Source organism: Geotrypetes seraphini, chromosome 14 (genome assembly GCF_902459505.1).
Source record: "Geotrypetes seraphini chromosome 14, aGeoSer1.1, whole genome shotgun sequence".
Taxonomy (NCBI): Eukaryota; Metazoa; Chordata; class Amphibia; order Gymnophiona; family Dermophiidae; genus Geotrypetes; species Geotrypetes seraphini.
In genome coordinates, this window is record NC_047097.1 from 26,561,610 (window position 1) to 26,577,307 (window position 15,698).

At 44.6% G+C, this 15,698-nt stretch overlaps 1 protein-coding gene across 1 annotated transcript in view; it reads right to left on the reverse strand.

Annotated features, from left to right (window-relative positions):
• CRTC3 (CREB regulated transcription coactivator 3) overlaps nucleotides 1–15,698 on the reverse strand; it is a 117,312-nt gene that overhangs the window by 76,665 nt on the left and 24,949 nt on the right. Inside the window, 1 exon segment of the mRNA XM_033920196.1 lies at nucleotides 8,022–8,141. Within this exon segment, the coding sequence (XP_033776087.1) occupies nucleotides 8,022–8,141 (120 nt within the window).

Genomic DNA, 15,698 nt, shown 5'->3' on the forward strand with positions numbered 1-15,698 from the left:
CGAAGGAGGATTGCATCAGCTGGAGTCGTAATTGGGAGAGGAGGGCCTACCACTTCCTCGAACTCGAATCGAGCTTGGTTGTCTATGAACGGAGTGAACTTGCGGAGTACCGGCAAGAAGAACTCCAGATAGGGAGAGAAAAAGAAGTTGTAGTTTAGGCACCCGTGACGCCATCATGGAGTTTGGTAGAATTTTCTACAAATTTGTCCATCGTTCTTCCCTCTCGGCCCGGCGGTACAGAAGCGTAGACCTGGGAGGGATGAGAGCGTTTGAGGGAGGACTCGACCAATAGGGATTGGTGGGAGAGTTGGGGGCCCTCGAACCCTTTATGGTGCACGATGCGGTATCGAGCATCGAGTTTGCTGGGGATCGCCGGTATGGAATACGGCGTTTCGAAGCACTGCATGAAGGTCTGGTCCAGTAATTTATGCAAGGGGAGCCGGAGCGACTCCGTTGGAGGGTTACGTAAGTGCATGGTGTCCAGATACTCTTTGGAGTATCTGGAGCCCGTGTCAAGTGGTCACATCCAGATCATCCGCCATTTGTCGGAGGAATGATGAGAAGGACAATTGTTCCGCCAGCGTCGGTCCTGTGGACGGGCTGGAGGAGGATGAGGCCTCCAGGTCTGTGGACATCGGGGAGTGACAAGGAGAATCGGGTACCGGTGTCTCCTCGTACTCCGGGCCCCTCGGAGGGGACACCTCTGTTGAGGAGTATCCCCTACGTTGCAGTTTTTTCTGCGGTGACACCTCCGAATGGCGTGAGGAGTGCCAGGATGAGTGTCTCGATCGGTGCCCGTCTCGGTGGCGGGACGGGGATCGGGATCGTATGTGCATCGCATGGTCTCCCGAGGCCCCCAAGTGGATAGGGCTGGAAGCGGGTGGATCGCAACTGGGTTTGCGATGCGGGTTCTTGCGATGCTACCCAAGTCTGGTAAGGAGTGCGGAAGAACTCTTCCTGACTATGCCCAGGGCTTCGAGTATCGAGCGGGGGTCTGGTCCCATGTTGGCGCGGAGGCGTAATGGGTTCTAATGGCGGCATATCGGTAAGCAAGGTTTGCCGCGTGGGCATCGCCGCCCTCCCCCGTTCGTCCTCGTCGGTTGTCGAGGTCGAACGGTGTGGGGGAGGGGGAGGGGGCGGACCGCCCCTTTGGGTCGGTACCGGGAGGTCACCCTGTATGGCAGCGATGAGCCGGGTCCGATGGTCTGCATGAGCTCAACGAATTGAGCTTCCAGCATGGACCGTAGCGAAGCCGATAGGGAGGGATCCGCACCGAAAGGGGGTCCTCCTGCACGGACATCGCGCTCCTTCGAGGTCGAGTGCTTCTGCTTAGCAGCTTTCGGCACTTTGATGACCATTGGTGGCACTGTGGAAGGAAGAGGTACCTGAACCGAGGAGACCGGGGCAGGCACCGACGTCGAGCTCGTGGATGGTGTCGGGGCGAGCGATGCCGGTTTCACCACACTCAATGCAGGGGTGGTCGATGCCGGTTTCGCCCGAACCGGGGAGGTATCAGATGAAGTGGAGGCTGTGGGATCCTTAGCTGCGTCCATCTTGAACATCGATTCCCACAATAGGCAACGCCGCTTGAATGAGCGTGCCGTAAGGGTAGAGCAAGGCCCGCACGATTTCGGGATGTGGTCAGGGCCCAACACTGCAAACAGCGCCAGTGAGGGTCCGTGAGTGAAATCGCGCGTTGGCACTTGCTGCACTTTTTAAACCCGGTGGTTGGCCGGGACATAGGCCGGAAAATCTCCGCCGCGAGGTCGAAGCCAGTGGGCCTGAGCCACGTGGCCGGCCCCGTTCGACCCGCCGGAGGAAATAATCTTCTTTTTTTTTTTTTTTTTTACGAAAATAAAAGAACTGTTAACTGTAATTAAAAGAAAGGCGAAAACGCGGACAAGGAAGGCAAATTTAACTGAATTCAGCTAGCGCATGATGAAGTTGAACTTCTCAGCTCCGCGGAAAAGAAAGAACTGAGGAGACACGCCCGGATCTCCGGGTAGGAAGGCACCGGCGCATGCGCGGTGCGGGCATCTAGAAACTTTAAGTTTCTACAAGCAACACGTGCTTGTGAGACGTCCGTACCGGGGCTCTGTCTGATGACATCACCCACTAGTGAGAATACCTGCCTGCTTGTCCTGGGATAAACCTGTATACACCTGCTGAATGCCCATATTTTAATCATTCTCATAATAAATTAAATTCTCTAATCCTTTATTTATCCTGCCCATCTGTCTTGAATAGACTGCAAGCTCTACAGAGACAGGCTTGTCTCTTAGGTGTTTGTTTACAGTGTTATACAAATTAATTAAGTTTTTGGACTCTATATACTGTTCTTTCAGGGAACTTCCAGTCAGAATGGAGTAGTAGCAACCACAGTAATAGTAAGGATCGCTTCTGCCATTGGGTTTCGGGGTCCCCGGCTGCAGCAAAGGACAATTCTTTACCACAGTTCCTTCTCTCTTCAGCCATTGGAGTTATATTCCCGGCAGCATATTTGCACATGAATATTCATCGAGGGTATCCCAAAAACCGGACTAGCTCGGAACGCGTTGCCAATTGTTGTGGTAAGAGCAGATAGCGTAGCTGGTTTTAAGAAAGGTTTGGACAAGTTCCTGGAAGAAAAGTCCAGAGTCACTTATTGAGAAATACAGGGGGAAGCCACTGCTTGCCCTGTATCGGTAGCATAGAATGTTGCTACTGCTTGGGTTTTGGCCAGGTACTAGGGACCTGGATTGGCCACCGAGAGAACGGGCTACTGGGCTTGATGGACCATTGGTCTGACCCAGTAAGGCTATTCTTATGATATTTTGATCACCATAATAAAAAAAAGAAAAGTCAATAAGTAGGAAAGCAGATACAATAAGTAACAATGTCAAGGAACAAAACGTCCATGGCTGGTGCCCTAGTACTCAAAATATATTTTCCACTCCTTCCTCAGTCTAATTTCACTTCATCTGTTTCCTGTGACTTGAATTTTTGGCATACATTTTCTGTGTCACAAACAGCAAAAAGCTCTTTCCTGTAGTAAGCTTTCCCTCAGCAAGCTTTCTCAAGTGAGGTCAGTCTGAAGAAGCCCTTAATAACATCCTTCCCAGGGCAGCAACACACATCAAAGAGAAGACAATAGACAGGGAGCAAGTTTGTACTCGCGTTACTCTCAGCCCTCATGATGGACCTGTGTACAAAACCAATTTCCATAATACCTAAAAACTTCAATTGCTAACAGTAATTGAAAAAGACAACCAAAAGTGGGCAACATATAATGCTTCAGAAATACTACATATTTTCAAAAAGGAGAATATGCAAGTTGCCCCTTGTCCAATGAAATAGACGTTTCCTTATACGTAGCTCAAAAGCTCCAGTTTGCTTCGGTAGCCGCTTCTAAACTTTTAGAATGGTTTTTCTTCAGGAGTCAAAAACCAGTACAGGAAGTGCATGATAAGCAAACAGGAAGTAAAAAGGTATTCAGAAGGGACAGCTCTATGTGGGTGGTGAAATTATGCTAAATCAAGTAATACAAAAACCAAACCAGAAAAAGACATTAGCCAAAACTCAGGAACTTAAAAAGAACCACCACCAAGATGAAAACGGTATACTAAATAGTTACTAAAGTTATCTCCTGCTTTCAATAAAACAAACATAACACTGAGAGCATACTGACTTAAATTTCAACATAAATGGTGCGAGTCCAGCACGGAAATACATCCAAAGTAAAATACGAAGCCAGTCACTTAGCCGGCTGGTAGGTTTTGGCAGAGAATAAATCAGAGCAAATACACAAGCAGCTTAAAAGCATTTCCTGGAATACAAGAAAAATCAAACTCATTTCCTGCATAAAGCTACAATCGCTGCTTTCCTAAATTTAAAAATTAGGTGGGAAAAGCCATCTCTCTTCTGTAGGGCATTTCACGTCTCACTTGAACCAAAATACAAGAAAAGTTTAACTGAATCAGTGCATCTGCTACGGGAATATAACTGTGACTCCAAGATTATTGCTGAAGGTATATGCCAAAAAGATACTGATACAAAATACAGCCACAAAAATTATTACTAACAGAAATAAATTTGACCATGTTACTCCTCTGCTGAAAAGTGCACATCGGCTACCAATACCACATCGAATTATATATATAAAATAGCTATTCTTTCTTTCAAGACACAAAATACTATTGAACCGGACTTTATACACAAGCTCCCCTTATTCCACATGAACCCTCAAGAGTTTTAAGATCTTCATCCCAACATCTTCTTTACACACCTTCCCTGAAAATTATCAGCCACTTCACTTGCAATTACGGCCCCCAGAGTATGGAATTCCCTACCACTTCATATCAGAGCGGAAAAAAATTTAGATAAAGTTTAAGGGAAATTTAAAGTGCTATCTCTTCCGTGATGCATATAACTGTTGAAGTGACTTGGAATCTGTACTCCCTAGCTTCCCTATTGTGGTTTACCCTTCTTATTCTCTTTACTTTTAAATTGTAGCTCTCCCCACTTTCCTATTGTTTCACGAGTGTGATGTATTGTTTAGTCAGTTCTCATTTGTTCATTGTTTTCCCCTTTTTAATACAAACTGTAAAATGCTTAGAAATCTTGATTTGCGTTTTATCAAAATTGTAATAAACTTGAAACTTGACAGTTGTTCAAATTCAAGTGCCGATTTTGAAATCAGCAGAACCCCTTGTTCCAGTTCTCAGTCAAAAAAGCAAAAAGGTAAACATCCTTGTACATCCTGAAGTTGCCAGAGCATTATATTGTGTTAATTTGCCAGACAGGAGTGCCACATTTGTCACTGGTGCTGTTGCCAAAGCACTTGGCCAAGGTGTAAATGAAATTATATTGCCAAGAAGCTCATTCCGACATTCACGCTGTAAGAACCATGAGGAGGCAACCACTCTGAAGGATGAATTCCTCAATGAAACAGAAACTCCATTACTGCTGCAATAGAATGGAAAACTCCTCCTAGACGTTACTGGAAGTGAAGAAACAGTTGAAAGAATTGCAGTACTCATCTCTGGCAATGGAGAAGAGAGGTTACTTAAGAGTTCCAAAAATTGGCCGTGAAACTGGCAAACAGCAAGCTGAAGCCTGTCTCGCTGTACTAGATGAGTGGAGTCTTCGGAGACAAGTTCAGGGATTGGTGTTTGATACCACTGCCGAGTAACACAGGCCTGAAGAGTGGTGCATTATTACTGCATTATTAATAGGACAAGAGTTAACATGGTTGCCTATCGACATCACATGATGGAATTGGTGCTTGGAAGCATCTTTACTCAACTGGTTGATGGTCACAGGGCTCAGGGAGCTCCCGTATGAGGAACGGCTGAATAAATTGCAGCTCTACTCCCTAGAGGAACGCAGGGAGAGGGGGGACATGATCGAAACATTCAAATACCTCATGCGCCGTATCGAGGTAGGGGAGGATATCTTCTTCTTCAAGGAACCCACGTCAACACGAGGGCATCCGTGGAAAATCAGGGGAGGGACATTGCATGGCGACACCAGGAAATACTTCTTCACCGAGAGGGTGGTAGATCGATGGAATAGTCTTCCAATAAAGGTAATTGAGGCCAGCAGTGTGCCTGATTTTAAAGCTAAATGGGATCAAAAGGTGGGATCTCTTCACAAAGGGAGGTAGGGGAGGGTCATTGGTGTGGGCAGACTTGATGGGCCTTGGCCCTTATCTGCCGTCACTTTCTATGTTTCTATGTTTGAAGTTCATGAAGGCCAGATGTAGTGTTCAAAAGATTTCAGCAAAATTGGTCATATATAAACTAGGATTCATATGAGGTTGATGTAGACAATATGTTTGATGCAGACACATCAGTTCTTCAGAAAGAAAATTGCAACTTTCAGCAGAATAGACTTAAGTGCATCACATCCAAGGGAAGACTACAAGGAGCTTCTTGCGTTCTGTTTCATTTTTTGTTGGCGGCTGCCTGGATGCAGACAAAGCAAAGTCATCATTTTGAGCACCTGGGGCTTTCTACAGTACTGATATTTCTAGTCCAGTAGCAGTTCTCTCTTACTGCCAAAGAAAGGCAGGGCATCAAAGTACTGGTTTTCTTGGTTCGCCTCATCTACATCCTCTACTGGCATGAAGCACCTCTTCCTATAAAAGCACCACTCAATGAATTGCTTCTGCTTTCAGAACTCCAGAAATACTTGGGTTGGCCACTGTTAGAAACAGGATACTGGGCTTGATGGACCTTTGGTCTGTCTCAGTATGGCAACTCTTATGTCAAGGCTGCATCAACAATCACAAGAGATCTGTGGCACTTGTCAGAAATGTTGGCTGGTCTGGCCTTTTTGATGACATATTAAGCAATGAAGTAAAGTCCAAGATGGTGACAAACCTTCAGCTTCCACAATCCACAAAAGTTCAGTGAAACGTCTCCACTGCTCTCCCGAGTAACTCGGTCCCATCGGCCTGGCATCATGTATAACAGAGAACTTATGTCTTCTTTGGTGTTCTCAACACAAATGGACAGGAAAAGGCTCAACAATTTCTGATTAAAGATCCTGCAAACTCTCCAAATGGCAGTATTTGAAGAAAAAATTTTTTTTTAAATTTTAACTTTTGTTCTTAATCTTTCCTTTTCTATTTTTCATGGCGTTCTTTTCTTGATGAATATGAACTATGTATTGTAAACTGCTTGGATCCTGTACCGGAAGCTCGTTCCAATGATCAACCACTCTTTCGGTGAAGAAATACTTCCTGGTGTCGCCATGAAATTTCCCGCCCCTGAGTTTGAGCGGATGCCCTCTTGTGGCTGAAAGTACGTACGGTTATAATCGAAGGGGGGGGTGTGCGTATGTCTGCCTGCCTGGACTGCTGGCACAAAAAAAGAAAGGTATCCGGGGGGGGAAGGGAGGGAGGAGGGCTATCTGCCTGTCCTATGCCCTATACCCTGTCCCAGCCTACCACTAGACCACCAGAGGGGGGAACAGGGTACAGGCCTAGTGGCAGGTAGGCAGGGTACACCATTTGCTTTAGAAACTTTTTTCCTTGGTTTTTCCTCCTCTACACTAGGTAAGTCTTATGGAGTGAAAAATACTGTATACCCTGCTTTATACAAAAGCGGGTTCCAAAAACACTTACATATAAAAAAAACCCCCACACAAAACCCATATTACAAAACATATACATGCAAGCACGGACTTGCCTTAATTGTCTTGTCCTACATAAAATACACATCAAAAACAATCCACCCCACCCTCACATACCATCTTCTCACCCACACGCCAGAAATACCCACCCCTGCCTCTTTGTATCATTTATATATTCAAATTGTAAAACTATATTGAGAAAGAGATAATGGTTACTGCGAATGGGCAGACTAGATGGGCTATTTGGCCTTTATCTGCCATCATGCTTCTATGTCTCTCTCAGCACCCATATTTCATCCGACAGAACAGATGATATTTCAACAAACGTTTAAATGAACCAAGATTCCCTTGCTGATGTATGAAACCCGGGAGTTTATTCCGTTCTGCTGGGCCCGCACATGAAAATGTCACAGCCCTCATGGTTTGCAACCGCAACACCTTTCTACATGGTAGAGTGAAGTCTGCGTACCGCGGTGACAATCTATGTATTGCTAAATAGTTTAGCAACAACAATAATACCTCACACTGTACTCTACCTTAAGTCAGTACAGCTTAATGTAAAACTGATACATGATCGCTCCTAGATAACCTAAATAATGTGCGAATGACAGAGTTCTATGTAACCTATAATGCTGTTAATACAGTGGACGGTAAACCCAGTAGCACTATATTGCAGTAGTCTAAAATTGAGAGCATAATTGACTAAAGGACCTTTTTAAAGTCACCACCCGACAGAAAATAGTACAGACTACTTATAAGTCACATAGCATTTTTCATTGCTCCGCATTTGTTTCTTAAAAGGAACTAAGTATATTAAAAATAATTGTTAAAAAAGGTATGCTATGGCAATAAACTTCAGTACAATTAAAAAGGTAAAAGTGGGGTAACTGCCCTTCTTTGGATATCTGGCGTCCATGTTTCTCCATCGGTCTATGGTGTGGAGAGTGAAGGCGGTTGCGGGTGACCCTCTCCACTAGCCCATGGTGTCGCATTCCTCGAATATTATCCATAGCGTGAAGCGATGCCTGTGAAACAAAACAAACAAACCATACATTTTAAAGAGTGAGGATTTCTCTCTAAATATCTCAACTTTAAATGTGCCAGGTTCCACACCGAAATTCCTAGATGCAGGGAGATTCGTATATCAAGATATCAAGATCAGAAGACATGTCAAGAGGAAACAAAGTAAGATGAAATCGCTAGTATGGCAAAGGCAACTTTTTGGCAAACAAGCTAATATCCCAATGAAGACAACTGCTGAAAAACTTGGCCTTTGCCATACTGGTGGTTTCATATTTCCTCATTGTTTCCTCGCGACTTCTTGTCCTCTGATTTTGTTCATAAGCCAGGATTACGATCCATATTAGTTACACATCAGACTCGCTACCTTATGGCTTTATTAAGCAATTCTCTTACCCTCAGAAAAAAACAAACAAATGGCTTAGTGCAGTCACAGTGTTCTTCAACCGCCGATCTGTGGACCAGTGCCAGTCCGCAGAAATTTTCTGCCAGTCCACAGGCCCGGCACCTCCATCGGGCCCAAGAGATTGTTCCATAGCCACCGGTCCTCGGTACGATCAATGCGGCGTCTTCGGGCCGGCTCCCTGAGTGATGCAGTGCACGAAGCCATGGGAAAAGGCTCCTAACCGCGGCCTGCACCTGACCCGGAAGCCTTCTCTCTGACGTCGCAACATCAGAGAGAAGGCTTCCGGGTCAGGTGCAGGCCGCGCTCAGAGGGAAGGCTTCCAGATGAGGCACGGGACGCGCGCAAGGAGCCGCTTCCCACAGCTTTGTGCAATGCAGCACTCAGGGAGCCAGCCTGAAGACCCTGTGTTGATCGCACCATGGACCGGCCTGAAGCTAACACCGGAGGGGGCAGGCCAGAAGACAAGGCACATGAAGGGAGACAGACAACAACGGTAGGGGAAAAGCTTCTATTTTTTTTATTTAGTGATTTTACATCTGTCCTAACTGTCTGTTCAGGAAGAAATGCATTTGTTTGTTTTTCTCTGGGGATTGTACCGCTTGCAAAGTCTTGCATCTTAGGGTTTGTTTGTAAATATTATTACTTTTAGTTTTTGGTCCTGCATTTGCATGGGGTTATCTGTTTTCTGGTAGGAATGAATGTTGAAAAGCATACAGTGTGCTTTGTGTATTTTAATTTTGTGCTTAACCATTATGTGTTGTTAATATGATTATATTGTGTGTATATATGAAAAACAAATGGAAAAAATGGTGTTACAATTAGTACTATTATGGGGACAGAGATTGGGTAGAGATGGGCGGGGTCTGTCCCACGACTTAGCCCAGTGTTCTTCAACTGCCGGTCCACAAAATAATCATTTTATTTCCGCCGGTCCATAGGTATCAAAAGGTTAAAGAACACTGGCCTAGTGGATAAAGTAACATGTTGAGAACTAGGGTAATCGGGGTTCAAATCCCACTCTACCCACCTACATTCTCTGTGGCTCTGGACAAGTCAAATCACCCTTTACAGCCTCAAGTACAGCTTACATTGCAAGTCCATATAGGCAGGGAAATAACTCATATACTTAAATTCATAAATAAGACTATTCCAAAAGGGAGAGAGATTCTCTTTCAAAATTTCTTTATTCTTGAGCTATAAAACTGTATATGGCCATACTATATTATGGTATACGTACATTAGAAAACAGATTAAAGTTACTGGTTCCAGAAAAACTCAGTTAAAAAAAAAAATATTACCCAAAGTAACAGCATTATTAAATTAAGCAGCAGTAATGTCTTTGCATTCACAGTGATTAAAAAGCTTTTCAGAGGGGAAGGGGGGATGAGAATTAAAAGGACAGGATCAGTGACTCATCCAGTTGTAGCTGACATCACTTTAACTTTAGAAGCACAGCAAACAAAAAAGTAACCCAGACAACTGCTTCTTGTTCTGAAGAGGTGCTGAGTGAAGATCTGCTAAGGGGAAGAAAAACTCTTTGGAATATTTTACCTGCTGGCATTTAAACTTGAGAAAAAGTAAACTTGGGCTTCAGTAGGTTATTTCATGGTCATTCCCTTTTATTTTTTTTAGTTTAGTACTGTGGTCTAGAGGTATATCGGGCAGCAGTGAGCTTTCCGCACTCCTTCCCCGCTGCTAACCAAAGGTCAGTCGCTGCCGAGTTCCTTCTTCAGACGCTGACCGGACCAATTAGGAGCACGCTTTGGAACTGTTGCTCAGCGCTGAGCATCTTCCTGATTGGCTCCTGCGATTTTGAGGAAGCGGCAGTAGCTTCAACGGGGGGCAGGCAGACTTCGGTGTGGGTCGGCTTTGAGGGAGGGAGGGAGGAAGGGTGTGTGTGTGTGGGTAGTGCAACTTAATTTTAGGACAAAGGCTGGAAGGCAGTGAGGGGGAGGAGGCACAAGCTCAACAGAGAAAAGGGGGCATGAACACGGGACACAGAATGGAGAGAAGACGGGGGCATTAACTTGGGACATGGGGGGGAGGGAACAGAAAGGGAGAATTGTTGGGCGTGAGTGTTGAGTGAGAGATGGTGCACATGGGGAAAGGAAGAAAGGGATATTGGGCATGGAGAGAGAGGGAGGAGTGAAGTAGAGATGCATAGGGAACAGAAGAAATGTTGGATATGGTGGTGGAGAGAGACAGATTGAAGGGGATGCAAGGGGAAGGAATGTTGGACCTAGTGATGGAGGGAGAGATATGGCATGGTGGTGGAGAGGAGTGATAGAAGGAGAAATGGGCATGGGGCTGGTGGGCAGTGGTGAGAAATGCTTGAGTGGGTCTGGGGCAGAGCTCGGGCAGGTGTACTCAGTTGGTATTTGTTAGGTTTAGGGGGTATTTGGCTTGAACAATTTGAGAAACACTGCCCTATTGCAAGGTTTTTGTGAATGACAAGTTATTGGACCTTTTCGCTTCCATAGGGAACACAGGCAAGGCTATCCGCTTTCCCCACTACTGTTTGATCTAGCCCTTGAACCACTCGTTAGTACTATTACAAACAGTATTCAGGGAGTACACAGTTGGGGATATTTGAGCAAACAGCACTGTAAACTTTCAATTACGCGAATTATATTTTGCCGTCTCTTTCTGTTACCTCTCTCTTGGAGCTTCTTTGAATGATTGACACTTTCTTCCATCTCAAGCAATAAAATTAACTGGTCTAAATCTGAGCACTTTCCCTCTGACACTAATAGTCAAAACTGTGGAAACACTTTGAGTTTTTTGAGCTCAACGTTACTTTTTTAATCATGCAACATACGATATTCATATAAATTCTCATATGTCAGAATCTTCAACACCTCCAAAATGCTCCTCCCCTTCCCAAAGGGAGTCAAATACAAATGCATATTCAACAAACTATTCACCTATGTTGCGACAAAAAACTGAAAGCCTCCCCATGGACACAAGATTAGAAACCAACTACCTGAACTTCCGAAGAAAACTGAAAGCAATCCTAAACTAAACTAAAACTTAACCTTATATATACCGGGTCTTCAACCAAAGGAAGCTCGACACGGTTAACAATAAAGTGAACTGAAATACAAGAGAGTTAGTTTTCAAAATGTTTAGCGACCATCTTCCAACAAGAAGACCCTTTAGACCAGTGGTATTCAACCTAGTCCTCAGGGATCACTTGGCCAGTTGACTAGAAGCATCAAAAACAAGGCTGGAAGGGGCCAGAAAAAGGATACAACACCTCAGACTGATAGAAGATTGTGGGAATGGCTCTACAGAATTAGAAATTAAATGCAGCTGACATCAGTAAGCCACTGACCGAAACAGGAGTGTCTGTGTCATGCTGGACAGTTCACCAGAGACTGGTGAAAGCAGGCCTGCGAGCAAGAATTCCCAGGAAAAAGCTCTTCCTCAACGCAGTTGAGCGTTTAAACATTTGAACTGGGCTAAAGAGCATGCCAGCTGGACTACAGAGCAGTAGGTGGTGGTAGTGTGAAGCGATGAGATCCAACAGTGATGGTGTCCGCTATGTTCGTTGGCGACCGAGCGAGGACTGCTTGCCAGAGTGTACTACTGCCACCATGAAGAATCCTCCAAATGTGATAGCGTGGGGCTGCATGTCCAGAAATGTTGTGGGTTGCTAGCAGATGCTTTATAGAATGATAAATGCTGACAAATACATAAAGGAGGTCCTTCAGCCCAAGATCTTGCCCTCAGGCAGAGACATCTTTGGTGCCTGTCAACCATTCATTTTTTTGACAGAATGGTGCCCCACGCTACACAGCCTCACCTGGTTCAAAGAGATCAAGGTTGAGTTGCTGGACTGGCCAGGAAACAGCTCAGATCTAAAGCCCCCCAAAAACCTCTGGGCCAGATTAAAGGGAACAGTAGCAGCAAAGCAACCATCCAACAAAACATGAGCTGATAGCAGCAATAATCAAATCCTGGTTCCACATAATAGCACCTATTGATTTCCAAAGACTTGTGGACAGCATGTCAAGAAGATGCAAAGCAGTAATCCTTGCCATCTGTGCTTTACCATCTCATGTGCAAAATCACTCATACATGAAAACCTATCCAAGACACCCCGTCTTGAGTTTTACTTGTCCGTGCATCAGGAAGGGACTAAAATACGCAAAGGATTAAAAAACATTTAAACCACATGCATTCTACACCCCCATATCAACCTCCCCCCCCAAAAAAAAACAACTCATCAATATCCTCCATATACACACACTAATACTACTTTCCATCTCTCTTAAGGCTAACACCTTAGTCAGGAAATCCAAATTGCTTCATATTTTGACCACCCTCAGGCGAACCTTGTTTGGTGGAACTGCCAGTAACATTGTAAAGATAAGATAAATTTGACAATTGTTGTTGTTTTTTTTTATATCTAGTACTTTTGTCATTGAGAGAATCTGGTACAATGTGGGCAGTTCAGGGATTGTGAAGTGCCAATGATGGTCCTGTGGTAACCCTTGTAAAGGTTGTGGCATATTATGGATCTGAGCTTAAGAAGTTCCATAAAACCTAGGAACTGTTTAAATTATTTTCTCAATTAAAGAACCAATATTTTTTATGTATTTTCTTAGATTTACATAATGGAACCTGCGATATGCCAAGCATGTTCTTTGCTTATTTATTTCAAAATTAATAAAAATGTGTCAACCTGGGGGAAAAAAAGCCACCCCTCTTCAATAATGGGACAAAAGTATCTTGCAGCAGCCAATCAGCTGGCAGCTCTGCACGGGCGGGAGAGAAGGAAGGCCATTCTTGCTGCAGTTCACCGCTGGACCACCAGGGATTCTAAAGGTAGGCGGGTAAGGCCGGAGGGAGATAAAAATTCTTAGAATTGGCTGGGACAGGAGGCAGGAGGGATCCTGCTGTCCTGGCCCACCAGGACTGATGGCAGGCCCAGTAGAGGCCTGCAAGGTATCGGGAGAGAGGCAGGACAGGGCAGAAAGGTAGGGGGCTGGGTGCAGAGCCTGGAAGGAGAGGGAGGGAGGGGGAACAGGGTGCAGAGCTTGGCACAGCAGGGAGGGAGGGGGAACAGGGTGCAGAGCCTAGCAGTACAGGGCAAAGCAAGGAACTGCACTTGAATTTTAACACCTCTCCTCCCCCCCCCCCGGTATATATTCGAGTCAACCTTTTATCCTCCTTTTTTTTTTTGGGGGGGGGAAGGTTACCTTGGTTTATATTCGAGTATATACAGTATATCAGATAATTAAGAAGATCTAAGATATAACTATATAATCCCGGGGCTCCAGGTACACTGTGTAAGTTGGCAGGTATGTCCTATATATATATATATATATATATATATATAAAGGGAAATTGGAAAAAGGTAACTAGGCCATGCAATTGGCTAATTTTTTCCATACATAAATCTAAGGGAGATACACACCAGTTGCCAAAGCTTGAACCCTGTGCCAAGAGAATAGTTTATATGCGGAATTCATGGCTTCCTGTCCTAAGATCCAAGGCTCCTTCCTAGAAGTTATATCAGACTAGGGATGACCACTGCTGGCTTGGAGTGAAAAACAGCTTTCTATACTCATAAGACAGCTAAGTATTTCTCAGTTTCCAGAGAGTAGTCAGCAATAATCTTTATAGAAATGTCTGATCCGCAGGAGTGAGAGAAAATTCAAGAAATTTACAGCACCAAAGAATCAAAACCATAGAACTTAACTTTAATAAACTGCAGTTAATGCAAGGCATAATTAAATCTCTATTTGAACTGGTGGGGCGTAAAAAAACTGCTAAAACGTACTATTGCTTTAACTAATTTATTTTGAACAAACTCCTGGGACCACTAATAATTTTCTCAGCAGACTAAAGGGATGGAAATACTACTGGAAAAACAAGCCAGGACAGCATGATAAACAGACAGGGACCTTTGAACAAGGCCTCTGAGCAGGAAAAGCAAACAAATGGAGAATGGATTAAGGCAAACAAAATCTGGAGCACAGGATCTTGCAATTCACTTTCTAAATCCTGGTCACTCTGTAGGAATCCAAGTTAACACATTTTCATACCAAAGGGATTTTCTTTTTGGCAAACCCAAGTCATTACATGGCAGAACCCTGATTTGAGACATAAAATAGATTCTATTCTCTTGTAGGGCTTTATGTAAGAGATTCCTCTCTTAATTATTTCAGCATTCATACTTTTATATGAATGTTTAGATTTGTAGCAGTTCCAAACCTAATTCATGGCCTAACTTTTTCTATTACGAGTTTGACAACGTCAGCATTAGGAAACCTGGCTCTGGATTAGGAGGGAAACGTCAGGCCTAAGGTATGCAATGACTGCAAAGCATGTTAGTTTGCTAGTTTTAAGCTGTTCGATCTAGATGTCAGAACACATCTGGATAGCCATGTGGAATTATTCAAGTTCAAATTTGGGGCCCCCAAGAAAAAATATCGTCATCTGGGAGCAGGAAAAGGAGTCATCCTCTCAAGATCCAGGAGACGATTGCTTGGCCTTCCCTCCCTCCTTATTAACACAGAAACACTGGGAAAAGCGTTAGGTGTAAGTAGGTGGGTATGGTAGGTGTCTGAGACAGCAGGATAAAGAGTGTAGCACACAGGGGTCTGGGACAATAGTGCAGAGAACGTTACCCACTCCACTCCTCCCCTCCCTTACACTTCCCTCCATGCCAGATAAATCCTCTCTGCAAGTGGCAGAAGGCATCACATTTTGTTCAATTATCCAATCTGGTCCAGAAGCAGGAGAAGGACGCGATCATGTAGCTTTTTGTGAGACTTTGCTCCACAGCTGCAGGACATGACACGCTTAAGTGCTTCTCCTGCTGCTAGGTCAGATGGGTAACTGATAAGATTGGGAGGTGGTAATATCATCACTTTTAGGAGGAAAATATAGTGTTCTACAATTATATCCTTCTAGAGGGCCTGCTGCAACCCCCCAAAATTCGCTTCCTAAGGTACGCCTGAGGGGAGAGTGTGGCGCAGTGGTTAAAGCTACAGCCTCAGCACCCTGAGGTTGTGGGTTCAAATCCACGCTGCTCCTTGTGACCCTGGGCAAGTCACTTAATCCCCCCATTGCCCCAGGAACATTACATAGATTGCGAGTCCACCAGGACAGACAGGGAAAAATGCTTGAGTACCTGAATAAATAC